General features: G+C 38.7%; 5 protein-coding genes across 5 annotated transcripts; 3 read left to right on the top strand and 2 right to left on the bottom strand.

Moving 5' to 3' along the window:
* Positions 1–34: 34 nt before the first annotated feature.
* Positions 35–1,150, bottom strand: LOC105381357. Its single transcript, XM_038119399.2, has 4 exons — positions 946–1,150; positions 665–867; positions 246–511; positions 35–167 (listed from the first exon to the last, which is right to left on the bottom strand). The coding sequence occupies exons 1-4, from the start codon at positions 1,028–1,030 to the stop codon at positions 107–109; spliced, it is 615 nt and encodes a 204-aa protein (XP_037975327.2). The 5' UTR covers positions 1,031–1,150; the 3' UTR covers positions 35–106.
* Positions 1,151–1,247: 97 nt separating this feature from the next.
* LOC105381324 (UPF0193 protein EVG1 homolog) lies at positions 1,248–3,542 on the top strand. The gene is made up of 5 exons (XM_048624453.1): positions 1,248–1,450; positions 1,660–1,852; positions 2,161–2,318; positions 2,679–2,900; positions 3,355–3,542. Exons 1-5 carry the CDS (start codon positions 1,327–1,329, stop codon positions 3,501–3,503), a joined length of 846 nt encoding a protein of 281 aa, XP_048480410.1. The 5' UTR covers positions 1,248–1,326; the 3' UTR covers positions 3,504–3,542.
* A 92-nt stretch (positions 3,543–3,634) lies between these two features.
* On the bottom strand, positions 3,635–5,811 carry LOC105381323 (ATP-dependent DNA helicase Q1). The gene has a single exon (XM_011551023.3). The coding sequence runs from the start codon at positions 5,755–5,757 to the stop codon at positions 3,649–3,651; it is 2,109 nt and encodes a 702-aa protein (XP_011549325.3). The 5' UTR covers positions 5,758–5,811; the 3' UTR covers positions 3,635–3,648.
* A 243-nt stretch (positions 5,812–6,054) lies between these two features.
* LOC125489246 lies at positions 6,055–10,922 on the top strand. Its single transcript, XM_048624470.1, has 4 exons — positions 6,055–6,063; positions 6,418–6,661; positions 6,965–7,129; positions 10,144–10,922. The coding sequence occupies exons 1-4, from the start codon at positions 6,055–6,057 to the stop codon at positions 10,920–10,922; spliced, it is 1,197 nt and encodes a 398-aa protein (XP_048480427.1).
* A 3,116-nt stretch (positions 10,923–14,038) lies between these two features.
* LOC125489289 (pro-resilin-like) lies at positions 14,039–15,530 on the top strand. Its single transcript, XM_048624715.1, has 3 exons — positions 14,039–14,130; positions 14,462–14,638; positions 15,121–15,530. Exons 1-3 carry the CDS (start codon positions 14,044–14,046, stop codon positions 15,343–15,345), a joined length of 489 nt encoding a protein of 162 aa, XP_048480672.1. The 5' UTR covers positions 14,039–14,043; the 3' UTR covers positions 15,346–15,530.
* The last annotated feature ends 775 nt before the right edge of the window (positions 15,531–16,305 follow it).

The raw sequence follows: 16,305 nt of genomic DNA, 5'->3' as shown, positions 1-16,305 counted from the left end.
ATCAAGAATGACAGCAGTCATCTGTCAGTGTCAGTGGCAATATCGGGTCTGTGGTAAAACTAAAATGTCAAAATTTGAAATTATTCTTCTGAGTATTCATAAAATTTTACAAAGCCTTTTTGAGTTGAGTAGTCATTTCTAACGAATAGCGTAAAGCATTTTTAATCCTGCAATAAAAAATAGATACAACGGTCATTTATAACTGGCATTAAAATCAAAATCTATTTAAACGTAGTCTAACTTGCCTTAAATATTCATCACCAACATCAGGCTCAGATAGTAAGCGATCTCGCTCTGCTCGCATGCGTTCCCGCTTCGCTAAAGCCTCCTTTAGCCTCTCCTCATTCTCTGGAACTGGTTCCGGCACTACAGGACCGACTGGGGCTGGCCTGGGCTTGGTTTCGATGCTCGGTTTCATGAGCAGAGCCCAGAGATCACACTCATCAGCCACGCTGTGGACTGCTTCGCTCAGTGATGCGCGGATGTTCCATACTTCTGAAATGCCCTGGTCCTGAATGATGGTTAAATCATTTTCAGATTAGAAAGGAACTAAGTAACTACCATAAAGTTACAGATAACTAGGAAGTAACATTTAACATTAAATCTTGTTAAATGTAGGCAGGTAAGAGTCATTAGTTGGATTTAGATAAAACTTTCTCCTTACAGATTTGGCTCTTAATTCCTCAAGTTCCTTACTGCAAGCGTCAATTTGCAATGAAAGTGCATTTCTATTTATGTTTTCTATTTCCAGCCTCGAACGAAGTCGATCTGTTTTGTTCTGCAGAGCCAATATTTCCTCTTTAGCCTTCTCACTTTGGGCGATAGTATCTCGTATGGCTCTGTGCAAAGTTGCTTTTGTAGCATCCACTGAAAGAAAATACATAAAGAATAAGCTAAATAAGTCGTTAATACAGGAACATGGTGCTATGGTTTTACTTTACTTACATTCACGTTTTTCCTTTAGTTTTATCTCTTTGTCCTGCTCTTGTAATTTAATTTCTTCAATAGTTGACCCAACCGATTTTTCCATTTTTCTGTGAAATTATTAAATTAAAAACAATGAGTTTCAAAATTCAGAAGAACACAAAGGTTACAAAGTCAACAAAGTTTCCAAATTCCCGCCAAATTTTTACAGAATATACTATAATTTTTTGACGTTGAAGCAACGTTGTTTTATTATATTCTGTGGTAACTATACTTCCGTTTCCGATTTTCCCATTAATTTTCCGTCCCGTTGTCCGGGTAATTTCAAAACAAGATAAACAAACACGAAAACTTTTATTTTATTTATCAAAATATTAAACTTTAAATGATTACCTGTTTATAATGGAAAAACCAGACGAGAATGGCTTTGTTACAGTAAATTGGCCCAGTAAAAATGTTCCCCACGGAGGGGTGTTTCATCATCCAATCGTCGAGCCGTCGGAAGCCAAACAAAAATTGTTAAAAGGTAGGTTACCTTTAAGTTACTCAATATTTGGTATTGTAAAATAAGTAACTAAGTATAGTTTTTAATAAGAGTAGTAGTAGTAGTAGTAGTATGGAAGTGTGGATTAACTCATTGAGTTAAGGGCACCAATGAACAATTTGAAGTAGATACCTATGCCCTAATAAGGGGTTATATTGATACCCTATCGTTACAACTTAACGTCCTTACAGTTCTACTCAATGAATCGAAGCTAACCGTCGCACAGAGACAGAAGTCTAAATGGGAGAACAGCTTGCGCACTGAAGACCCTCCTCCGAGGCGTCACCAGGCGTCCAGCGCAGCCGCACCGCTGGTGAGGCCGCGCACCTCGCGCCGAAGGTCCCTGTCTACCATACGAGAGTCTGGTGACTATGAAGTTGAAGGGTGTGTATTTTTTCACGGCAGCTTATTACCTACCATACACGTAGATAGCACTGCATTATCATTAGGCAACTATATTTATGTCCTCGGCTCCACAGTAAAGTTACTTTTCCCAAGATGCGCCACAACATTCTCTTGTCCTCGGGATTTCACATCCACTATTAACTACTTACCTGTGCAAGATATTCAGTGGGTTGCTGTAAATCGTTGATAACGCGAGGCATCATTCGTAGAAGCTGGCAGGTCTTATGACTACCTAGCTAATCTAGCAATATGTTTCACATTAACTACCCTCCCGTCTCGGCCACCAGCTTCAGGCCACTGAAGCGCGGCGGCGACAGAGAGAAGCTGAAGGAGCGTCTGCAGCGAGCTATGGAGCATGGGGACACGGAGCTGGTGCAGCCGCCGCCGCTGCGCAAGCCGAAGCCCGCCCCCGCGCTGCCTACTAGGAAGGAAATGAGGAATGACTGTGAGTGATATCGTCTTACATATAGTATTAGGTAATGTAAAATACTTTCCTAGCTTCCTATCTGATACTTTATCACTACTTAAGGACTTGAAATGGATACGGTACAGTGGGCAGAGTCCTTCATGTAGGTAAATCTGAGCCTGAGCATGCCATAGACAAGTTATAGGTGACTGTGCTTACGCACTACTAAACATATTGTAGACTACCTACTTACCCTATGTGTATCTAAAGGCATAATAATAAGTACCTACTCCTGCCGAAGCATACCACCTACCTTTTCTATCTAAAATCGACCTCTACTAAACCTGTCTACCTATGTGCATTTCACCACAGCCAAAAACTTCTAACTCACATTTCCAGTGCTCACCCAAATCCGGGAGCGAGCTGAATGGCTAGCAGAGATGGAGGAGCTCGGGGCGGCGGCGGCGCACCGAGACGTGGTCATGGACCAGATAGCGGAGCGGGTCCGCGGGCTGGACGCGCTGGGCAGCCGGGGCTCCAGCGCGCGGACCACGGGGTCTGCCGGCGCTGTGAGGTGCCGGGAGGTGGTGTTTCCGGAGCCTGGTGTGAGGAGTGCGCGTGGTGAGTAGGTTTGACAAACCCTACACCGCGTCTTAGGGTGACTTGCATAACAAAGTTAATCAAAATTAAATAGTTTGTCTCTTGCTCCGACAGTATGTCAGAGCAATAGGTTATAGATTTAATTTTGTTTAACTTTGTTATGCAAGACACCCTTAGTGTCTGGTGTTTGTCACCGACGACACACAAGAAGATTTTTTTTCTTCCTCCTTGTAGTTATATACCTATTAGATACCTAGGTTTATTAGTGTTGTCTAGATGAATCTGAGAGTATACAAATACATACTTATCCAGGCTTTCCGAGATAATTTGAACTCTTTGACTATTAACAAAGGTCGACTATAAATCTGTAGGTAGGTATATATCTATTTAGCCCTTCAAGTGCTAGTGTAGTACCAACTGATTGACATATAATTGCGATTAGGTATTTATAGCAGCTTAATTTATTTACTTTCAGAGCGCCCTACAATGTCAGCGTCCACGGCATCGAAATCGAGTTCTAACAGAAGCTCAGCCAGAGGCCGCCGTGGACAGGAAGAAGACGAGAATGTCTCTTTGTACAGTGATCTACCCAAGTTGAGGTATTCGGCGAGACGACGATGTTAAGTTTTGTTTGTGTTTATAATAAAAGTATTTTTTAAATTATATAACTAGTTTTATGTATTACTTATACATCATTTCTTTTTAAGGAATTCACTGCATAAAGAATGTTTCACTGATATTTAGGTATCACTTAACAGATATCATCCAATCACCAAAAAAAATCATCATTATCATCATCTACAATAACAACTTCAGATGCCAGGGGTTTATTCAGAGGATGTTTTTTCCTTTTCTCTGTGTCTTGCTCTGGTTTTGGCTTACACTTTTCTTCTGTTACCTGCCTTGGCTTCTTAGCAATAGCTGCAGGCTTACTTTCATCATTGATGGCTTTCTTTGGTTTCTTAGCAGCAGCTTCAGATTTACTTGTCTTTTCAGGTGGTTGTTCATTGACATCATTGATGTTTCGTTTACTTCTACCTCTTCCTTCTTCAAAAACTTCTTCACATGCTGGTACAAAGCATGGCGCTGGTTCTTCCAAATTAAAAGCACTGCTTTTCCTGACAAGCATTCTCAAAGAAAAGTTTTCGTCTTTTATCATTTCCATGTTAGGGCCGCATTTAATGTAACTTATTGTGCTCATAGCTGTGAAGTGAAAGTCTTCAACAAGGTAGCCCTTAATCAGTAAATATGCTATAACATCTTCTCCTACTAATCTGGAAATTTTCAGTCCTGGATCTGGACCATCATGTCGTATATTTACAGGGCCTTTTAAAAACCAAGCATCCAACAACTTCAGAGCTGTTAATTTTATTTCTTTTTTTTCTGCTTTTTCTATGACAACAGCCAAGTTTTTTATATGTTCTTCCAGACGTATTTCTCTTATAATTTTGTTAGGATGTATACATACATCACACATGTAGTTGCAATCAGTATTGCCCCAGTTTTCATTAAAGTATTCGGCAACCACTTGTCTCCTACACACCTTGACATTGAGGCAATATTTTATCATGCCATATAATTGCTCAAGGTGACCATTATTAGAGAACACCATAGTGCTAACTCTGAATAAATCTTGCATTCTGTAGAGGGTGACACACTCAGCCCTCAAACCATCGCGGCCGGCTCTGCCACTCTCTTGATAGTAATTTTCCATGGTTTTGCTAATAGAATGGTGGATTACAAATCTCACATCAGGCTTATCAATACCCATCCCAAAAGCTACAGTAGCAACTATTGCTTGATAGATTTTCTCATGCCACTTCTGGTGTACCTTGGATCTGGTTTCAGCATCAAGGCTCGCATGGTAGCAGCCCACTCTCAGGCCCCTCTTCCTCAGACCCTGGGCTAGATCTTCACAATCTTTTATACTATGAGCATAAATTATACCACTTTCATCCTTGTATCTGTATTTCAGCAGCTTTTCTAAAACATCAAGGCAGCCTTCTTGAGTAGCCGGTTTCTCTAATATTTGGTAGAATAAATTTGGCCTGTTAAAAGTGGTTTTAAGTACCAGGCAACCAGGTATGTTCAGTATTTTTTGGACATCACTGAGAACATGAGATGTGGCCGTGCCGGTCAACCCAAGGATAGGTACTTTGGGGAACATATTTGACAATATTCCAAGAAATTTGTAGTCTGGTCTGAAATCGTGTCCCCACTGCGAGCAGCAGTGTACTTCGTCTATAGCAAATCTTTGTAATCTACCTGCTGCATGACATTTCTGCAAATTGGACATGAATCTTTTGCTCTTCGCAAATCTCTCTGGTGTAACATATAGCAGTTTGATGTCTGTTTTATCATCTGTTAGGGTTTTCAATGCTGTTTGATTTTCATCTTTAGAGGAGGTGCTGCACATGAGCATAGCAGGGATATTCTTCTGTGTGAGTGACCTGATTTGGTCCTCCATGAGTGAGATGAGTGGTGAGACGACGACGGTGAGGCCGGGCCGCAGCAGCGCCGGCAGCTGGTAGCACAGGCTCTTGCCGGCGCCCGTGGGCATCACCACGATGGCGTGCTCCCCCGACAGCGTCGAGTTAATAGCACTCAGCTGCTTGGGCCTGAAAGATTTTATCTTGAATATATTCTCGAGCGTACTCTTCACATCGTCTGACCATTCGTAACTAGTCCCTTCCCAGTCCAGGCTGGCTAAGGAGTCCGATTTCAGTTTTGTTATAGCATTTTTATAAGACGTTTTCTTTTCGTTTAGTTTTCTTTGAATGGTTTTCCATTTTGTGATTTCAGCTTCCACTTTTACTAGCTCTTTGTCGATGTTAGTTATAGCTAATTGATAGTCGTCGGCGGTTTTCATTTCAGTCATTTTTTACTTAATTCTGATCAAAACATTTCAAATTCAATTCAATATTTTCATGAAAAGAAGACATCAAGACAGCCGAGAGTTTTTTGTTGTTGAATGGATCTGACATTGACATGTTGACAGATGGCAAGAAGAAAGACTATATTCTCTGTGAGAAAAAGCGCGGGAACCATTGAAAAGACCAGGCGGGATTTTCGAAAAATTTATTAATAATATTAATTAAAACTACTGCAAATACGTAAATTACTAATAAAAACCAATAAAAAGTTTGTTACATACACAATAAATTAAAAAATAGCAATGGGGAAGGTGAGAACAAGAAAAAAAAGGAAGAAGGATGATGAGGGTGAAAAGTCCGACGTCGATACGACGTCCTCCGAATCAGAGGTCGAAGTTTTGGATATTTCAAAACCTTACTTAGTTACAGATTACAAGAGGCGTTACCCAGAGGATTCCGGAGCTGCAGAATTTGTAGTTTTCGTAGAGTCGTCTAATGCGGAGATGCCCATCGGAACCAGAGACCTTATGTCCATATCGAGTTGCATTAAACGATTCAATAAAGGGGTAAAATACTTAAGATCGATGAACAAATTTAAAATTGCAATTTATTTTGAAAAGGCCAGCCTTGCAAATGCCTTTCTGAATAACTCCACGTTTCTAAAGGATTATCAATTTAAGGCCAACATTCCAGCACAAAGCACAGAAATTACTGGTATTATTAAAAATGTGCCTACCAACCTGACTAACAAAAAAATCTTCACCATGCTGTCTAGTTACAAGAAGATCATATCTGTAAGGAGATTTACAAAGAGGACAAAGATTGACAACAATTTTATTCTACAGCCTCTGCAGACTGTAGCCATCACCTTCGCGACGTCAGTACTTCCAGACTACGTCGACTTGGACGGTTGGCGGCATGATATTACAGCGTATGTTCCTCCAGTCAAGCAATGTTTCCGGTGTCTCAGGTATGGCCATTTAGCAAAGTTTTGTAAGAACTCGGAACGCTGCTCCATCTGTAAAGAAGAGCACTCTTTCAAAGTATGCACAACACCTATTGAAAAGGCAAAATGCTTCCACTGCGATGGCAATCATGTCAGTATCTCAGCACAGTGTCCAATCAAACAAAAAAAAATCCAGGAAAACAGACAGAAAGTTAAGCCACCATCATTTGCTGACATATTCAATAATGAAAGTTTCCCCCCTCTAGGTCCAAAGAAGCCTCTTGATCTTCTGTCTTTATTGAAAAGTAACGACAAGGCACTAAACCTTTTAGTGCAAAGCATCATAAAAATGATAACATTAAATAAGACCCAAGATACCCCAATATCTTCTAAAAATGTGTTAGAAGTATTGAATGATATTTGCAACCCCAGTGAAACAAAAAATATTAGTTCCAATTCACAAACAAATTAAAGATTGTACAGTGGAATGCTCAAAGTTTGCTATGTAATCGACATATTTTTACAAAATTTTTGTATGATAATAATATTGATATAGCTTTAGTTTGCGAAACATGGCTTAAGCCTACACAACGCTTAAATATTAAAGGATACTCAATAGAACGCAATGATTGTGGTAATAAACATAATGGTGTTGCCATAGTCATTCGCAGTAGTATAAAATATAATAGATTAAATACATATTATGATGACTCACTCCAAAATATAACAATTAAAATAATATATAATAATAGCTCTCTCACCTTAGTTAGTATGTACATACCAACAAATTGCACGCCATCTTTTAAAAAAAATAAGTTAGTAAATTTAATTGATTCCTTACCTAAACCATGTTTTGTATCAGGCGATTTTAATGCTCATCACACCATTTGGGGCTGTCAATCCGTCAGTGCTCGTGGAAGAGATGTCCTGGACTCTATAAATGATTGCAATTTAGTTTTATTAAATGACACTTCACCAACCACAGTAGGAACAAATATCTGGAGACCAAATGGTTTAGATTTGACAATGGTTAGTCCTTCTATAGCTCTTAATTGTAACTGGACAGTTCATGATGATCCCCTGGGAAGTTATCATCTACCCACAATAACAGATATTCTATATAATACAGTTAGCGATCCATCTTTAAACAACTTTACTTCTCAAGATTACATAAAAGAAGTAAAAAGACCAAACTTACGTCTAATAAATTGGGCAAATTACTCAAAGCTAGCCAATAATTTAATTAAAGAATTTAATGTTAATTGTTCCGATCCTTTATAGTCGTACTATGACTTCTGTACCATTTTAAATAAAGTGGTAGATCTATCTATGTTTAGAACTAAATCCCATAATGTAAATAATAATAGTAAGCCAGCAGGAAACCATCCTAAATATCGATATTCTCCTCTTCCATGGTGGAATGAAAAGTGCGCTAATGCTGTGCAAAAAAGTAAAGAAGCATTTATTGCATTCAAACAGGATCCTAGTGAATCAAATTATATTAATTTTAAAAAGTTTCAGGCTGAGAAAAAACTAATTATTAAGTTAGAGAGAACAGATAGTTGGAATAAATATTGTTCAGACTTAAATAGATCAACTCCTATTTCAAAGATCTGGCAATCTATGCGTAAATTTAATAAATCTTACAGTAAAAATACCAAACTCCATAACAATAGTGAATCATCTTGGATTAATAACTTCTTAAGAAAATATACACCTGATTTTGTCTCACAACCACTGCATTTAAATAATACCTCAATTAACCCCACCAATAGTTACATTAATAATCCTTTCACTTTAGATGAATTAAAAGCAGCAATTAAATCACGTAGAGACACCACCTTTGGCTTAGATTGCATTTCATACAAAATGTTACAGAATATTAATACAGATAGTCTACACAAATTTTTACACATTTTAAATTTACTTTGGGATAAATCAATAATTCCTAAAGAATGGAAGCAAGATTGCTTGGTTCCAGTTCTTAAAGCAGAAAAAGACCCAAATGATGCAGATTCTTACCGACCAATAGCTTTAACATCCTGTTCAGGCAAACTCTTTGAGCAACTAATAAAACAGCGTCTTGAGTTTTATATTGAAAGTAATCATATCCTTCCAAGAAATCAATTTGGGTTTCGTCGTGGTCGATCAGCAAGAGAAAGTATAGGTCATCTCTTCCATGATATTAACACTGCCATTAACAGTAATAAACATCTTATATGTATCTTTTTTGATATTGTAGGCGCATTTAATAACATTAACCATTCAGTTTTATGTACAACTCTTTCTTCTTTGGGAATACCTGAAAAATGCGTAAGGTGGATTCATGAATTCATTAGTGGAAGGGAAGTTTATGTAAAAATTAGCTCTAATTCAATTTTTGGACCCAGATTATCTACTAAAGGCGTTTGTCAAGGTGGTATTTTGAGTCCTCTTTTGTACATACTTTATATCCATAGGCTAAATGAAATGTTAGGATCAGAAGTAAACAATTTACAGTTTGCTGATGATTTGGCTATTTATTGCAGTGGTGATAACATCTCAGACACAAGTAAAAAACTAAATTTAGCTTTAAAAAAACTTCATAGTTACTTTCAATATTTAAATCTAGAAGTTAGCCCTACTAAAAGTAAAATAGTTGTATTCTCAAAGAAAAAAGTTTCAACAGTTAAGATACAGTATAATAATAATTTGATACCAATTCATCCATTTGCAAAATTTCTGGGAGTAATATTTACTCATAACCTGTCTTGGTATAAATATGTCGATTGCATAGCAGAGCGAGCTCTACATTCTACAAATATTTTGAGATCTTTGGTTGGCACTCAGTGGGGGGCCGATTCCAAGATTCTTTTAACTTTATATAAAGCCCTAGTTCGAAGTCACTTTGACTATAGTTTTTTCTGTTACTGCATAGATTCAAAATTAGTAAGTAAACTTGAAAAGATTCAAAATATTAATTTAAGATTAATTTTGGGTGCCTTTAAATCAACTCCTATTAACTCAATGCAAATTGAGTGTAACTTGTGTCCATTAAATATCAGATTTAGTCATTTAAAATACAATTTTATTCTAAGATTGTTGTCTGAAACTGACAATCTTCTTCTTTCCAAACTATTGAAGTATAATTCTTATCATTTCCTATGTCATAACATCCAACAAATTTTAACATTTAAGAGTGAATATAATATTCACAATAGTACCACCTTGCCCTGCTATGGGGGAACATATGGAAGCAAATTTTGTAGCCTTAACATTGAAATAGATAGGACACTGACTGACAAATATGCTGTTTACAATAGATTGGATGAATACAGAGACTTTAAGCAAATTTATACAGATGGCTCTAAATGTATCGATAACGTTTCTATGGCATATTATGTTCCTGATTATAAATTGGGTCATGGCTTAAGATTACCTTCTAACGCAAGCATATATACAGCAGAAGCTCAGGGCATTTATGCAGCCTTAGAATACATAGAAGCAACTAACCTCAATTTCAATAAATGGTTGATAATTTCGGACAGCATGAGTGTATTAATGGCTTTATCAAATCCTTCTTATAGTAGTGGCACAAATTACATCATATACAACATTAGGCAGATTTATAGCAGGCTTTGGCTCAATCAAGACAGAGAAATCCGCTTTATTTGGACACCTTCACACATTGACGTTTCGGGTAATGACCTCGCCGATAAACTTGCCAGTTCCATAGTAAAAAATCCCAATATCCAACAAATACCTGTTAAAAATATTAAGTTGCCAGGTTCAGACTGCAAAGTTTTAATCAAGAATATTATAAAAGACCAATGGATGACTCATTGGCATGAAACAATCCAAATTAAAGGAAAATGGTTCAGCTCTATCAACTCCGAGATTACTCAACCCTGGTTCATCAAAGGAAAATTTATAAACAGAAACTTTTATTCAACTATTTGTCGTTTAAGACTTGGACATGGCAGATTCAATGAACACCTTTTTAGATTAAAAATGATACCTTCCCCAAATTGCACATACTGTAATAACGATATAATTCAATCCCTGGATCATATATTTTTTGATTGCTCTGCATTTAATATACAAAGGATTATTTTTATTGACAATTTACTGGATTTATACAAAGAAGCCCTGGATGTCCCGCGCTCTATTCAGGATCTTCTCAAGAATACAGATACATTCTACCCCATATACGACTTTATCAAGAATACAATTGGAGTTATTTGAAAAAATAACAAATTCCGGAAAAATACAGAGTACCCTGATATGACGAAATACTTAACGATAGATAAGGCTATAAGCCTCGACAATATAATACTAAAGACTTGGTTTCGACCTTATATTTACAAGAAAATTTGAAGATTACAACGAAAGACAAGGCCTTTGGCCTCGAACAAAATCACATAGAAGACAAAATTAAATAAGACCAGGCGGTATGGGATAATGCCCTTAGCCTTTTCCGTGAAAAGGAAAAAAAATTACCAAAAAAAAAAAAAATATTCTCTGTGAGTACTGCCACTGTAATTCTCCGAATAATAAACCCCTCAAATAGCAAAAACTTTGGAAACTAGGTTCAAAACGATCATAACTAGCATACATAGCACTAAATACTTAGTAATTACTATTTAAGATCCTCTAAGCCTCTAAGGCGATCAGCCGACTGCTTGGGATGTAGTCGAGGCAGCGCCCCGGCTTTAAGGTAAAAGTACTTATACGGCTTCGAAAACAGGAGGAGGTTCTCATGTAGGTCTCCGCCTCGACTTTTTCAGTAAGCATCGACCTGGGCTCGAATAATATTAGAAAGATAGAGATAGAGAAAGTGAAATATTATAGTGAAGCCCTGTGTCACCGCCGCCGCCGCGCGGCTCTACGCCGCTGTCTCGACTCTCTTGCAGTAAGCCGAGCTGAGATGATCATCACACCACATGTGTTACAGCAAAAGTCACGAACTATACAATACTACAATAACCAGATGTCATGTTAACAAGCTCGGGGGTACCCGGCGTGACCCCTGGTTCTTTTCGGCCTGGTGCCAAGTTAACTCGCGCGGGTAGTAGTAACTACCTACAAGACAATAATAGAGTCTATAAGTACCCACTATAATAAGTATTAATTTGACAATAATTATATAAAAAAAGTTAAAAAGTTTTGGGAAAATCTGAAAATATACTTAATGATCCGGAGGGTTTTCGTGGGATTGCACCAACCAAAAAATCTGTATTGACAGGGTAAAAAGTACCTAACTATAGCTCGACAACTTCGTGCGCGACCCTCCTTGCGGGGTGAAAGACGTGGGAGGGACGAGGTAACCAAGGTGACAGCGGGTAGCGGGTGGTGTAGCGGGGAAGGGCAACGCGTGCACTGCACGTCATTATTACGGCAGTCTCGGCCGCGCAGCCGAGGCGGCCACATGTGTTGTAGAATCTGTCATAATTTGAGTGCGACGCACATGAGACCACTGATCCTGAGACCATTAGTCTCAAGATCTGTGTTGAGGCCAGAACTTCCACAATCTTTGAAATATTTATCCTTTTAATTTTTACAATCATATTATTGTTATCTATGATTCGCCAATAAAATAACGTCAAAAACCACAAATCGTATGATTTCGCAAATAGATTAAATCGCATTACAAAACTATATTATAATCTTCGGGGATTTTCTGTATAACCGTGTGTCGAATCAGCTCTGAGTCTAATGAGTAAGCCTATTACACGACAGACTAAATGAATAAGATGATGAAGATGACGATGACGACGACAACGTGACATGGATAACATAAAATACTTTAACATAAATAAATACAAATACTCTGCCTATTAGTCTGTCCTCAACTGCCAACAACACTTTAAATGAATAAATAATAAAACAAGTTTTAAGAACCTATTTATTGATCAACATAATTTACTTCTTACATTACGTCACAAATAGTGACAAGTCATCGCGAGATTTATCCGGGCACACTTTTCTCCGTGTGTACTATGTGTTCAAAAATGTCGTGCTACCTCGCCCCCGCCACTTCTTTCACCCCGCAAGGAGGGTCGCGCACGAAGTTGTCAAGCTATAGTTAGAGCGAGGCCCCACTAGTGCGTTGCGTCGTCGCAGCGTCGTCACTGCCATATATTTTTGGGACGTTTGGACGATCGTACCTTTGGGGCGACGCAACGCAACGCAGCGCAACGCACTAATGGGGCCTCGCTCTTACCCTACCATCTCAACGCGAAAAGTTATAATTAAGTACCTAGTTATTAATAAATACCTACCTGTCTAAGTAGAAGCGCCCATAGGCGAGCTAGCTTCAGTGATCATCACTGAGGTTAAGCAACACATGGCATGGTCAGGCATTGGATGGATCACCGATTTCAAGTCTCAATAATATTTTAATTAATTTAATTGAATTAAATAAGTAAGTACTTACCTAAAATATACTACCAGTTAAACTTAAGATTAACATACCTAACAATAAATATCAACCTAAAGGTAGGTATAGGTAGGTACCTACCTTGGTTGTGGTTCGAACCCGGGAGCTTGCGTGCGGGAGACAGCACTGCGACGAATAGACTGCCAGTAATCTTAAAATCAAAAGAAACGCTGAAAAAGTTTGAATCATTTAAAATTACGACTAGTAATTTAACCAAATCTTATCTTCCGACGAAATAGCTACGCGTTTTAAGTAACCTTTGTCTCGGAGGTGTATAATTTCGATGGCAATGTCGCAAAATTCGTGATGCGGTTAGGTGCAAAAATGTCGCCGGATGGCGCCCATGACCGCAGCGCCTCAGTTTAAATACTCAGCTGGGGCTGAGCTTGCTCCATATTCAGTCAGCTGCTTACCCACAGCAGCATCCTTGCCATGGCTGCCGTTTTAAGAATTACTTTTGTTGTGAGTACAAAAAAAATATTATAACTGCCGCGAAATGTATCTTAGTGCTTAGTTATTCATTCTGTGATTTGTGTAACATCATCATCATCAGCCTATAGTCATCCTATGCTGGATATACTTAGGCATAACAACACTCTGTCCTCGGCCTTCCTCATGTGTCAGTGCCACTACCAGCTACCCGGCTAAGATCGTCGGTCCAGCGAGTCTCTATTCGAGAACTATAACTATATAGAACTATAATTAATTGATTGAAAGCGTTAATGTCCTCTTCTCCCAACCTAACAAGGGTTGGCTGGAAGAAATTGCTTTTTGGCAATAAGCCCGCCTTTGTACATTGTTAGTTTTCTTTTAATGTTCTTCACCTTTTATCAATTGTAACTTTACAATGTACAATAAAGTGTTTATAAATAAATAAATATAATTATCGGGAATTCTTATTTTCAGGTAACATTCCTAACATGCTGGATGACATTCTGGTACAGCAGTGTGGCTGCGCAGGAGTATCTACCTCCGAAGAATGGGAAGAAACCGGCGGCGGCGGCGGAGCCCACCGTAAGTAACACAGTCACATTCCCCACTTGTTACCCTATGTTTGCATAGATGTACCTTATTTATAATTTGAAATAACCAGTGTAAGAGCTGCCTAGACAATACCGAATAACCTAATCTAATTTAATACGCTTACCTAGTTATAGTCAAACAATGCGGTGGTTGATTGTTTACTGAGTTGTCCTAGGCCTGCGCCATGTTCGATATAAGAACACTATACCTACTTATATCCAATGTACAGTGAGCTACATAGAAACCTGACCCTGAGTGCTCTATACAGGCCACTACCTACCTACCTACCATCCCTAAAACATCAAACAATCTTCCATTCCAGCAACCGGCTAACTACAACTACTCGTACGACGTGCAAGACAACACGATAACTCTGGACTTCGGTCACAATGAGAAGCGCAAGGACGACCGTACGACGGGGTCCTACCACGTGCTGTTACCCGACGGCCGCATGCAGCTGGTCGAGTATGAGGCCGGGCCTAATGGGTACAAGCCTGTGGTGAGTGTCAGTGATACTGCTCCAAGGATCGGTACAAGTCCTTGGTTTTTACAACCCACCTCCGCTCATTGAATCTTTATCGATGTTTTATAAACTCTTATTTAATGTCCCACCAATCACATTGCCTTGTTCACCTAATGCGCATTGCGATTCTGACGATCCGCGGGAGTCAGACCTGAAGGAACTGACACCCTCTGGATATAATAGAAAGTCGAGTAAGGTGCAGGTGGGTTATTCCACCCAAGCAAGGTAGATTAAGTTGCCATCAAGGTGAATGGTTCCACGGTTCAAAGTATGGCTGCGTTTGGAAGAAATTGGCAAAAATCTGAATTACCCGAAATTCGGAATAACCCACCTGCACTATACCTACTTATCATCATCATCATCATCATCATCATCATCATCATCATCATCATCATCATATCAATTTTGTGAAGGAAAAGTTTTCCATTAATTACAGTAAAATAACTCCTATCTTTCAGATAATGTACATGGGCACAGCCACGTACCCAGCAGCTAATAACAACGATAAATTCGACGGCTACCACTACAACGCGGCCTCGAACCGACAGTCGGTCCGCCAGGCGGCGCCACGGTCGCGCCAGCCGCCCCCCGCGCCGCCCGCGCCCGCCCCCTCCGTCGTCGCAACCGTCACCCACCCGCCCCCGAGCAAACCCAGCAACAGCACCAAGAATAGCACCCAGTGATCTCGGAATAATAACTTACAATGATATTTATAAACGAGATAAAAATTGTATAGTGGAAGGCGTTTTGTACATCTTATTTTTCTTTCTGAAAAATAATAATGATGTCGAACTGTTTTATTTGTAAAGCATGATTTTGTGCTCTGAAGGGACAGTGGTGTCACTTGTTTTGTTACGAAACTCATTAGGTGCTTGTGAAATCAAGTAATAAAGCAATTTGTGTTGCAAGGCAACATTAAACCTACTCGACTTTATTTAATCCCTGAAGAATACTCCGTCAAGCTACCCACACCATACTGTTTGGTTAAAAAAAAATGCAACCTCAGAAGAAGGATTGTTTTAACACGTCCGTTACTCATGCAACATGTTATTCTATGCTATGTGAAAGGTGCTAAAACAAAAAATCTTAATAAGTCAAAACAAACAAATATAAAATAAAACTATTGAGCTATAAATTATGTAAGATTTAATAAATGACAAACCAATAAAAAATATCATGGTCACAATTGGAACTATACTTTTTTTCTCATTAGTCACTTTGGTAAGTATAAAAACGTGATTAAAACTTGAAACATTGTTAAATGGCACCACTGCCCCACAGAGTACCTACATTACTTGGCACAGAGAAGGTAATGTTACTTGGCCCCAAATCTCAGAATAATAGGTGTTATTAAAAGTTTCAACTGGATTCTCGAAATAAGGAATCAAATGGGTTTGGTACTTTGGTAGTTAATAGGATGTGCAGTCGAGAGAAGAGATCCCGACCACTCTGAAGTGGGAGATTCACCAGCACTCTGAGAGGGGTCAGATTTCTTTACACCAGACTGTACGTATTGTACCTAAGTACGCAAGTTATACCTCCGGAGTGGCTTACATTTACCAACGAATAGCAACGAATTACTTACACACCTTACCCATCAGATATCACTTTGTTAACATTTTACAAGTGTTGAATCAGTTATA

Source organism: Plutella xylostella, chromosome 12 (assembly GCF_932276165.1).
Source record: "Plutella xylostella chromosome 12, ilPluXylo3.1, whole genome shotgun sequence".
NCBI classification, from domain to species: domain Eukaryota; kingdom Metazoa; phylum Arthropoda; class Insecta; order Lepidoptera; family Plutellidae; genus Plutella; species Plutella xylostella.
Note: the sequence above shows the minus strand (reverse complement) of the source record. Positions and strands in the feature narration are given on the sequence as shown.

Coding starts and splice junctions, on each gene's coding strand:
- LOC105381357 (XM_038119399.2), bottom strand. CDS start 1,030: ATGGAAAAATCGGTTGGGTCAACTATTGAAGAAATTAAATTACAAGAG. Junction 868..945: donor ACTAAAGGAAAAACGTGAAT/GTAAGTAAAGTA, acceptor ATTTTCTTTCAG/TGGATGCTACAAAAGCAACT. Junction 512..664: donor AGGAATTAAGAGCCAAATCT/GTAAGGAGAAAG, acceptor ACCATCATTCAG/GACCAGGGCATTTCAGAAGT.
- LOC105381324 (XM_048624453.1), top strand. CDS start 1,327: ATGGAAAAACCAGACGAGAATGGCTTTGTTACAGTAAATTGGCCCAGT. Junction 2,319..2,678: donor GAAGGAAATGAGGAATGACT/GTGAGTGATATC, acceptor TCACATTTCCAG/TGCTCACCCAAATCCGGGAG. Junction 2,901..3,354: donor TGGTGTGAGGAGTGCGCGTG/GTGAGTAGGTTT, acceptor ATTTACTTTCAG/AGCGCCCTACAATGTCAGCG.
- LOC105381323 (XM_011551023.3), bottom strand. CDS start 5,757: ATGACTGAAATGAAAACCGCCGACGACTATCAATTAGCTATAACTAAC.
- LOC125489246 (XM_048624470.1), top strand. Junction 6,662..6,964: donor AGACTACGTCGACTTGGACG/GTTGGCGGCATG, acceptor TCCCCCCTCTAG/GTCCAAAGAAGCCTCTTGAT. Junction 7,130..10,143: donor GAATGATATTTGCAACCCCA/GTGAAACAAAAA, acceptor TATATACAGCAG/AAGCTCAGGGCATTTATGCA.
- LOC125489289 (XM_048624715.1), top strand. CDS start 14,044: ATGACATTCTGGTACAGCAGTGTGGCTGCGCAGGAGTATCTACCTCCG. Junction 14,131..14,461: donor CGGCGGCGGCGGAGCCCACC/GTAAGTAACACA, acceptor CTTCCATTCCAG/CAACCGGCTAACTACAACTA. Junction 14,639..15,120: donor CTAATGGGTACAAGCCTGTG/GTGAGTGTCAGT, acceptor CCTATCTTTCAG/ATAATGTACATGGGCACAGC.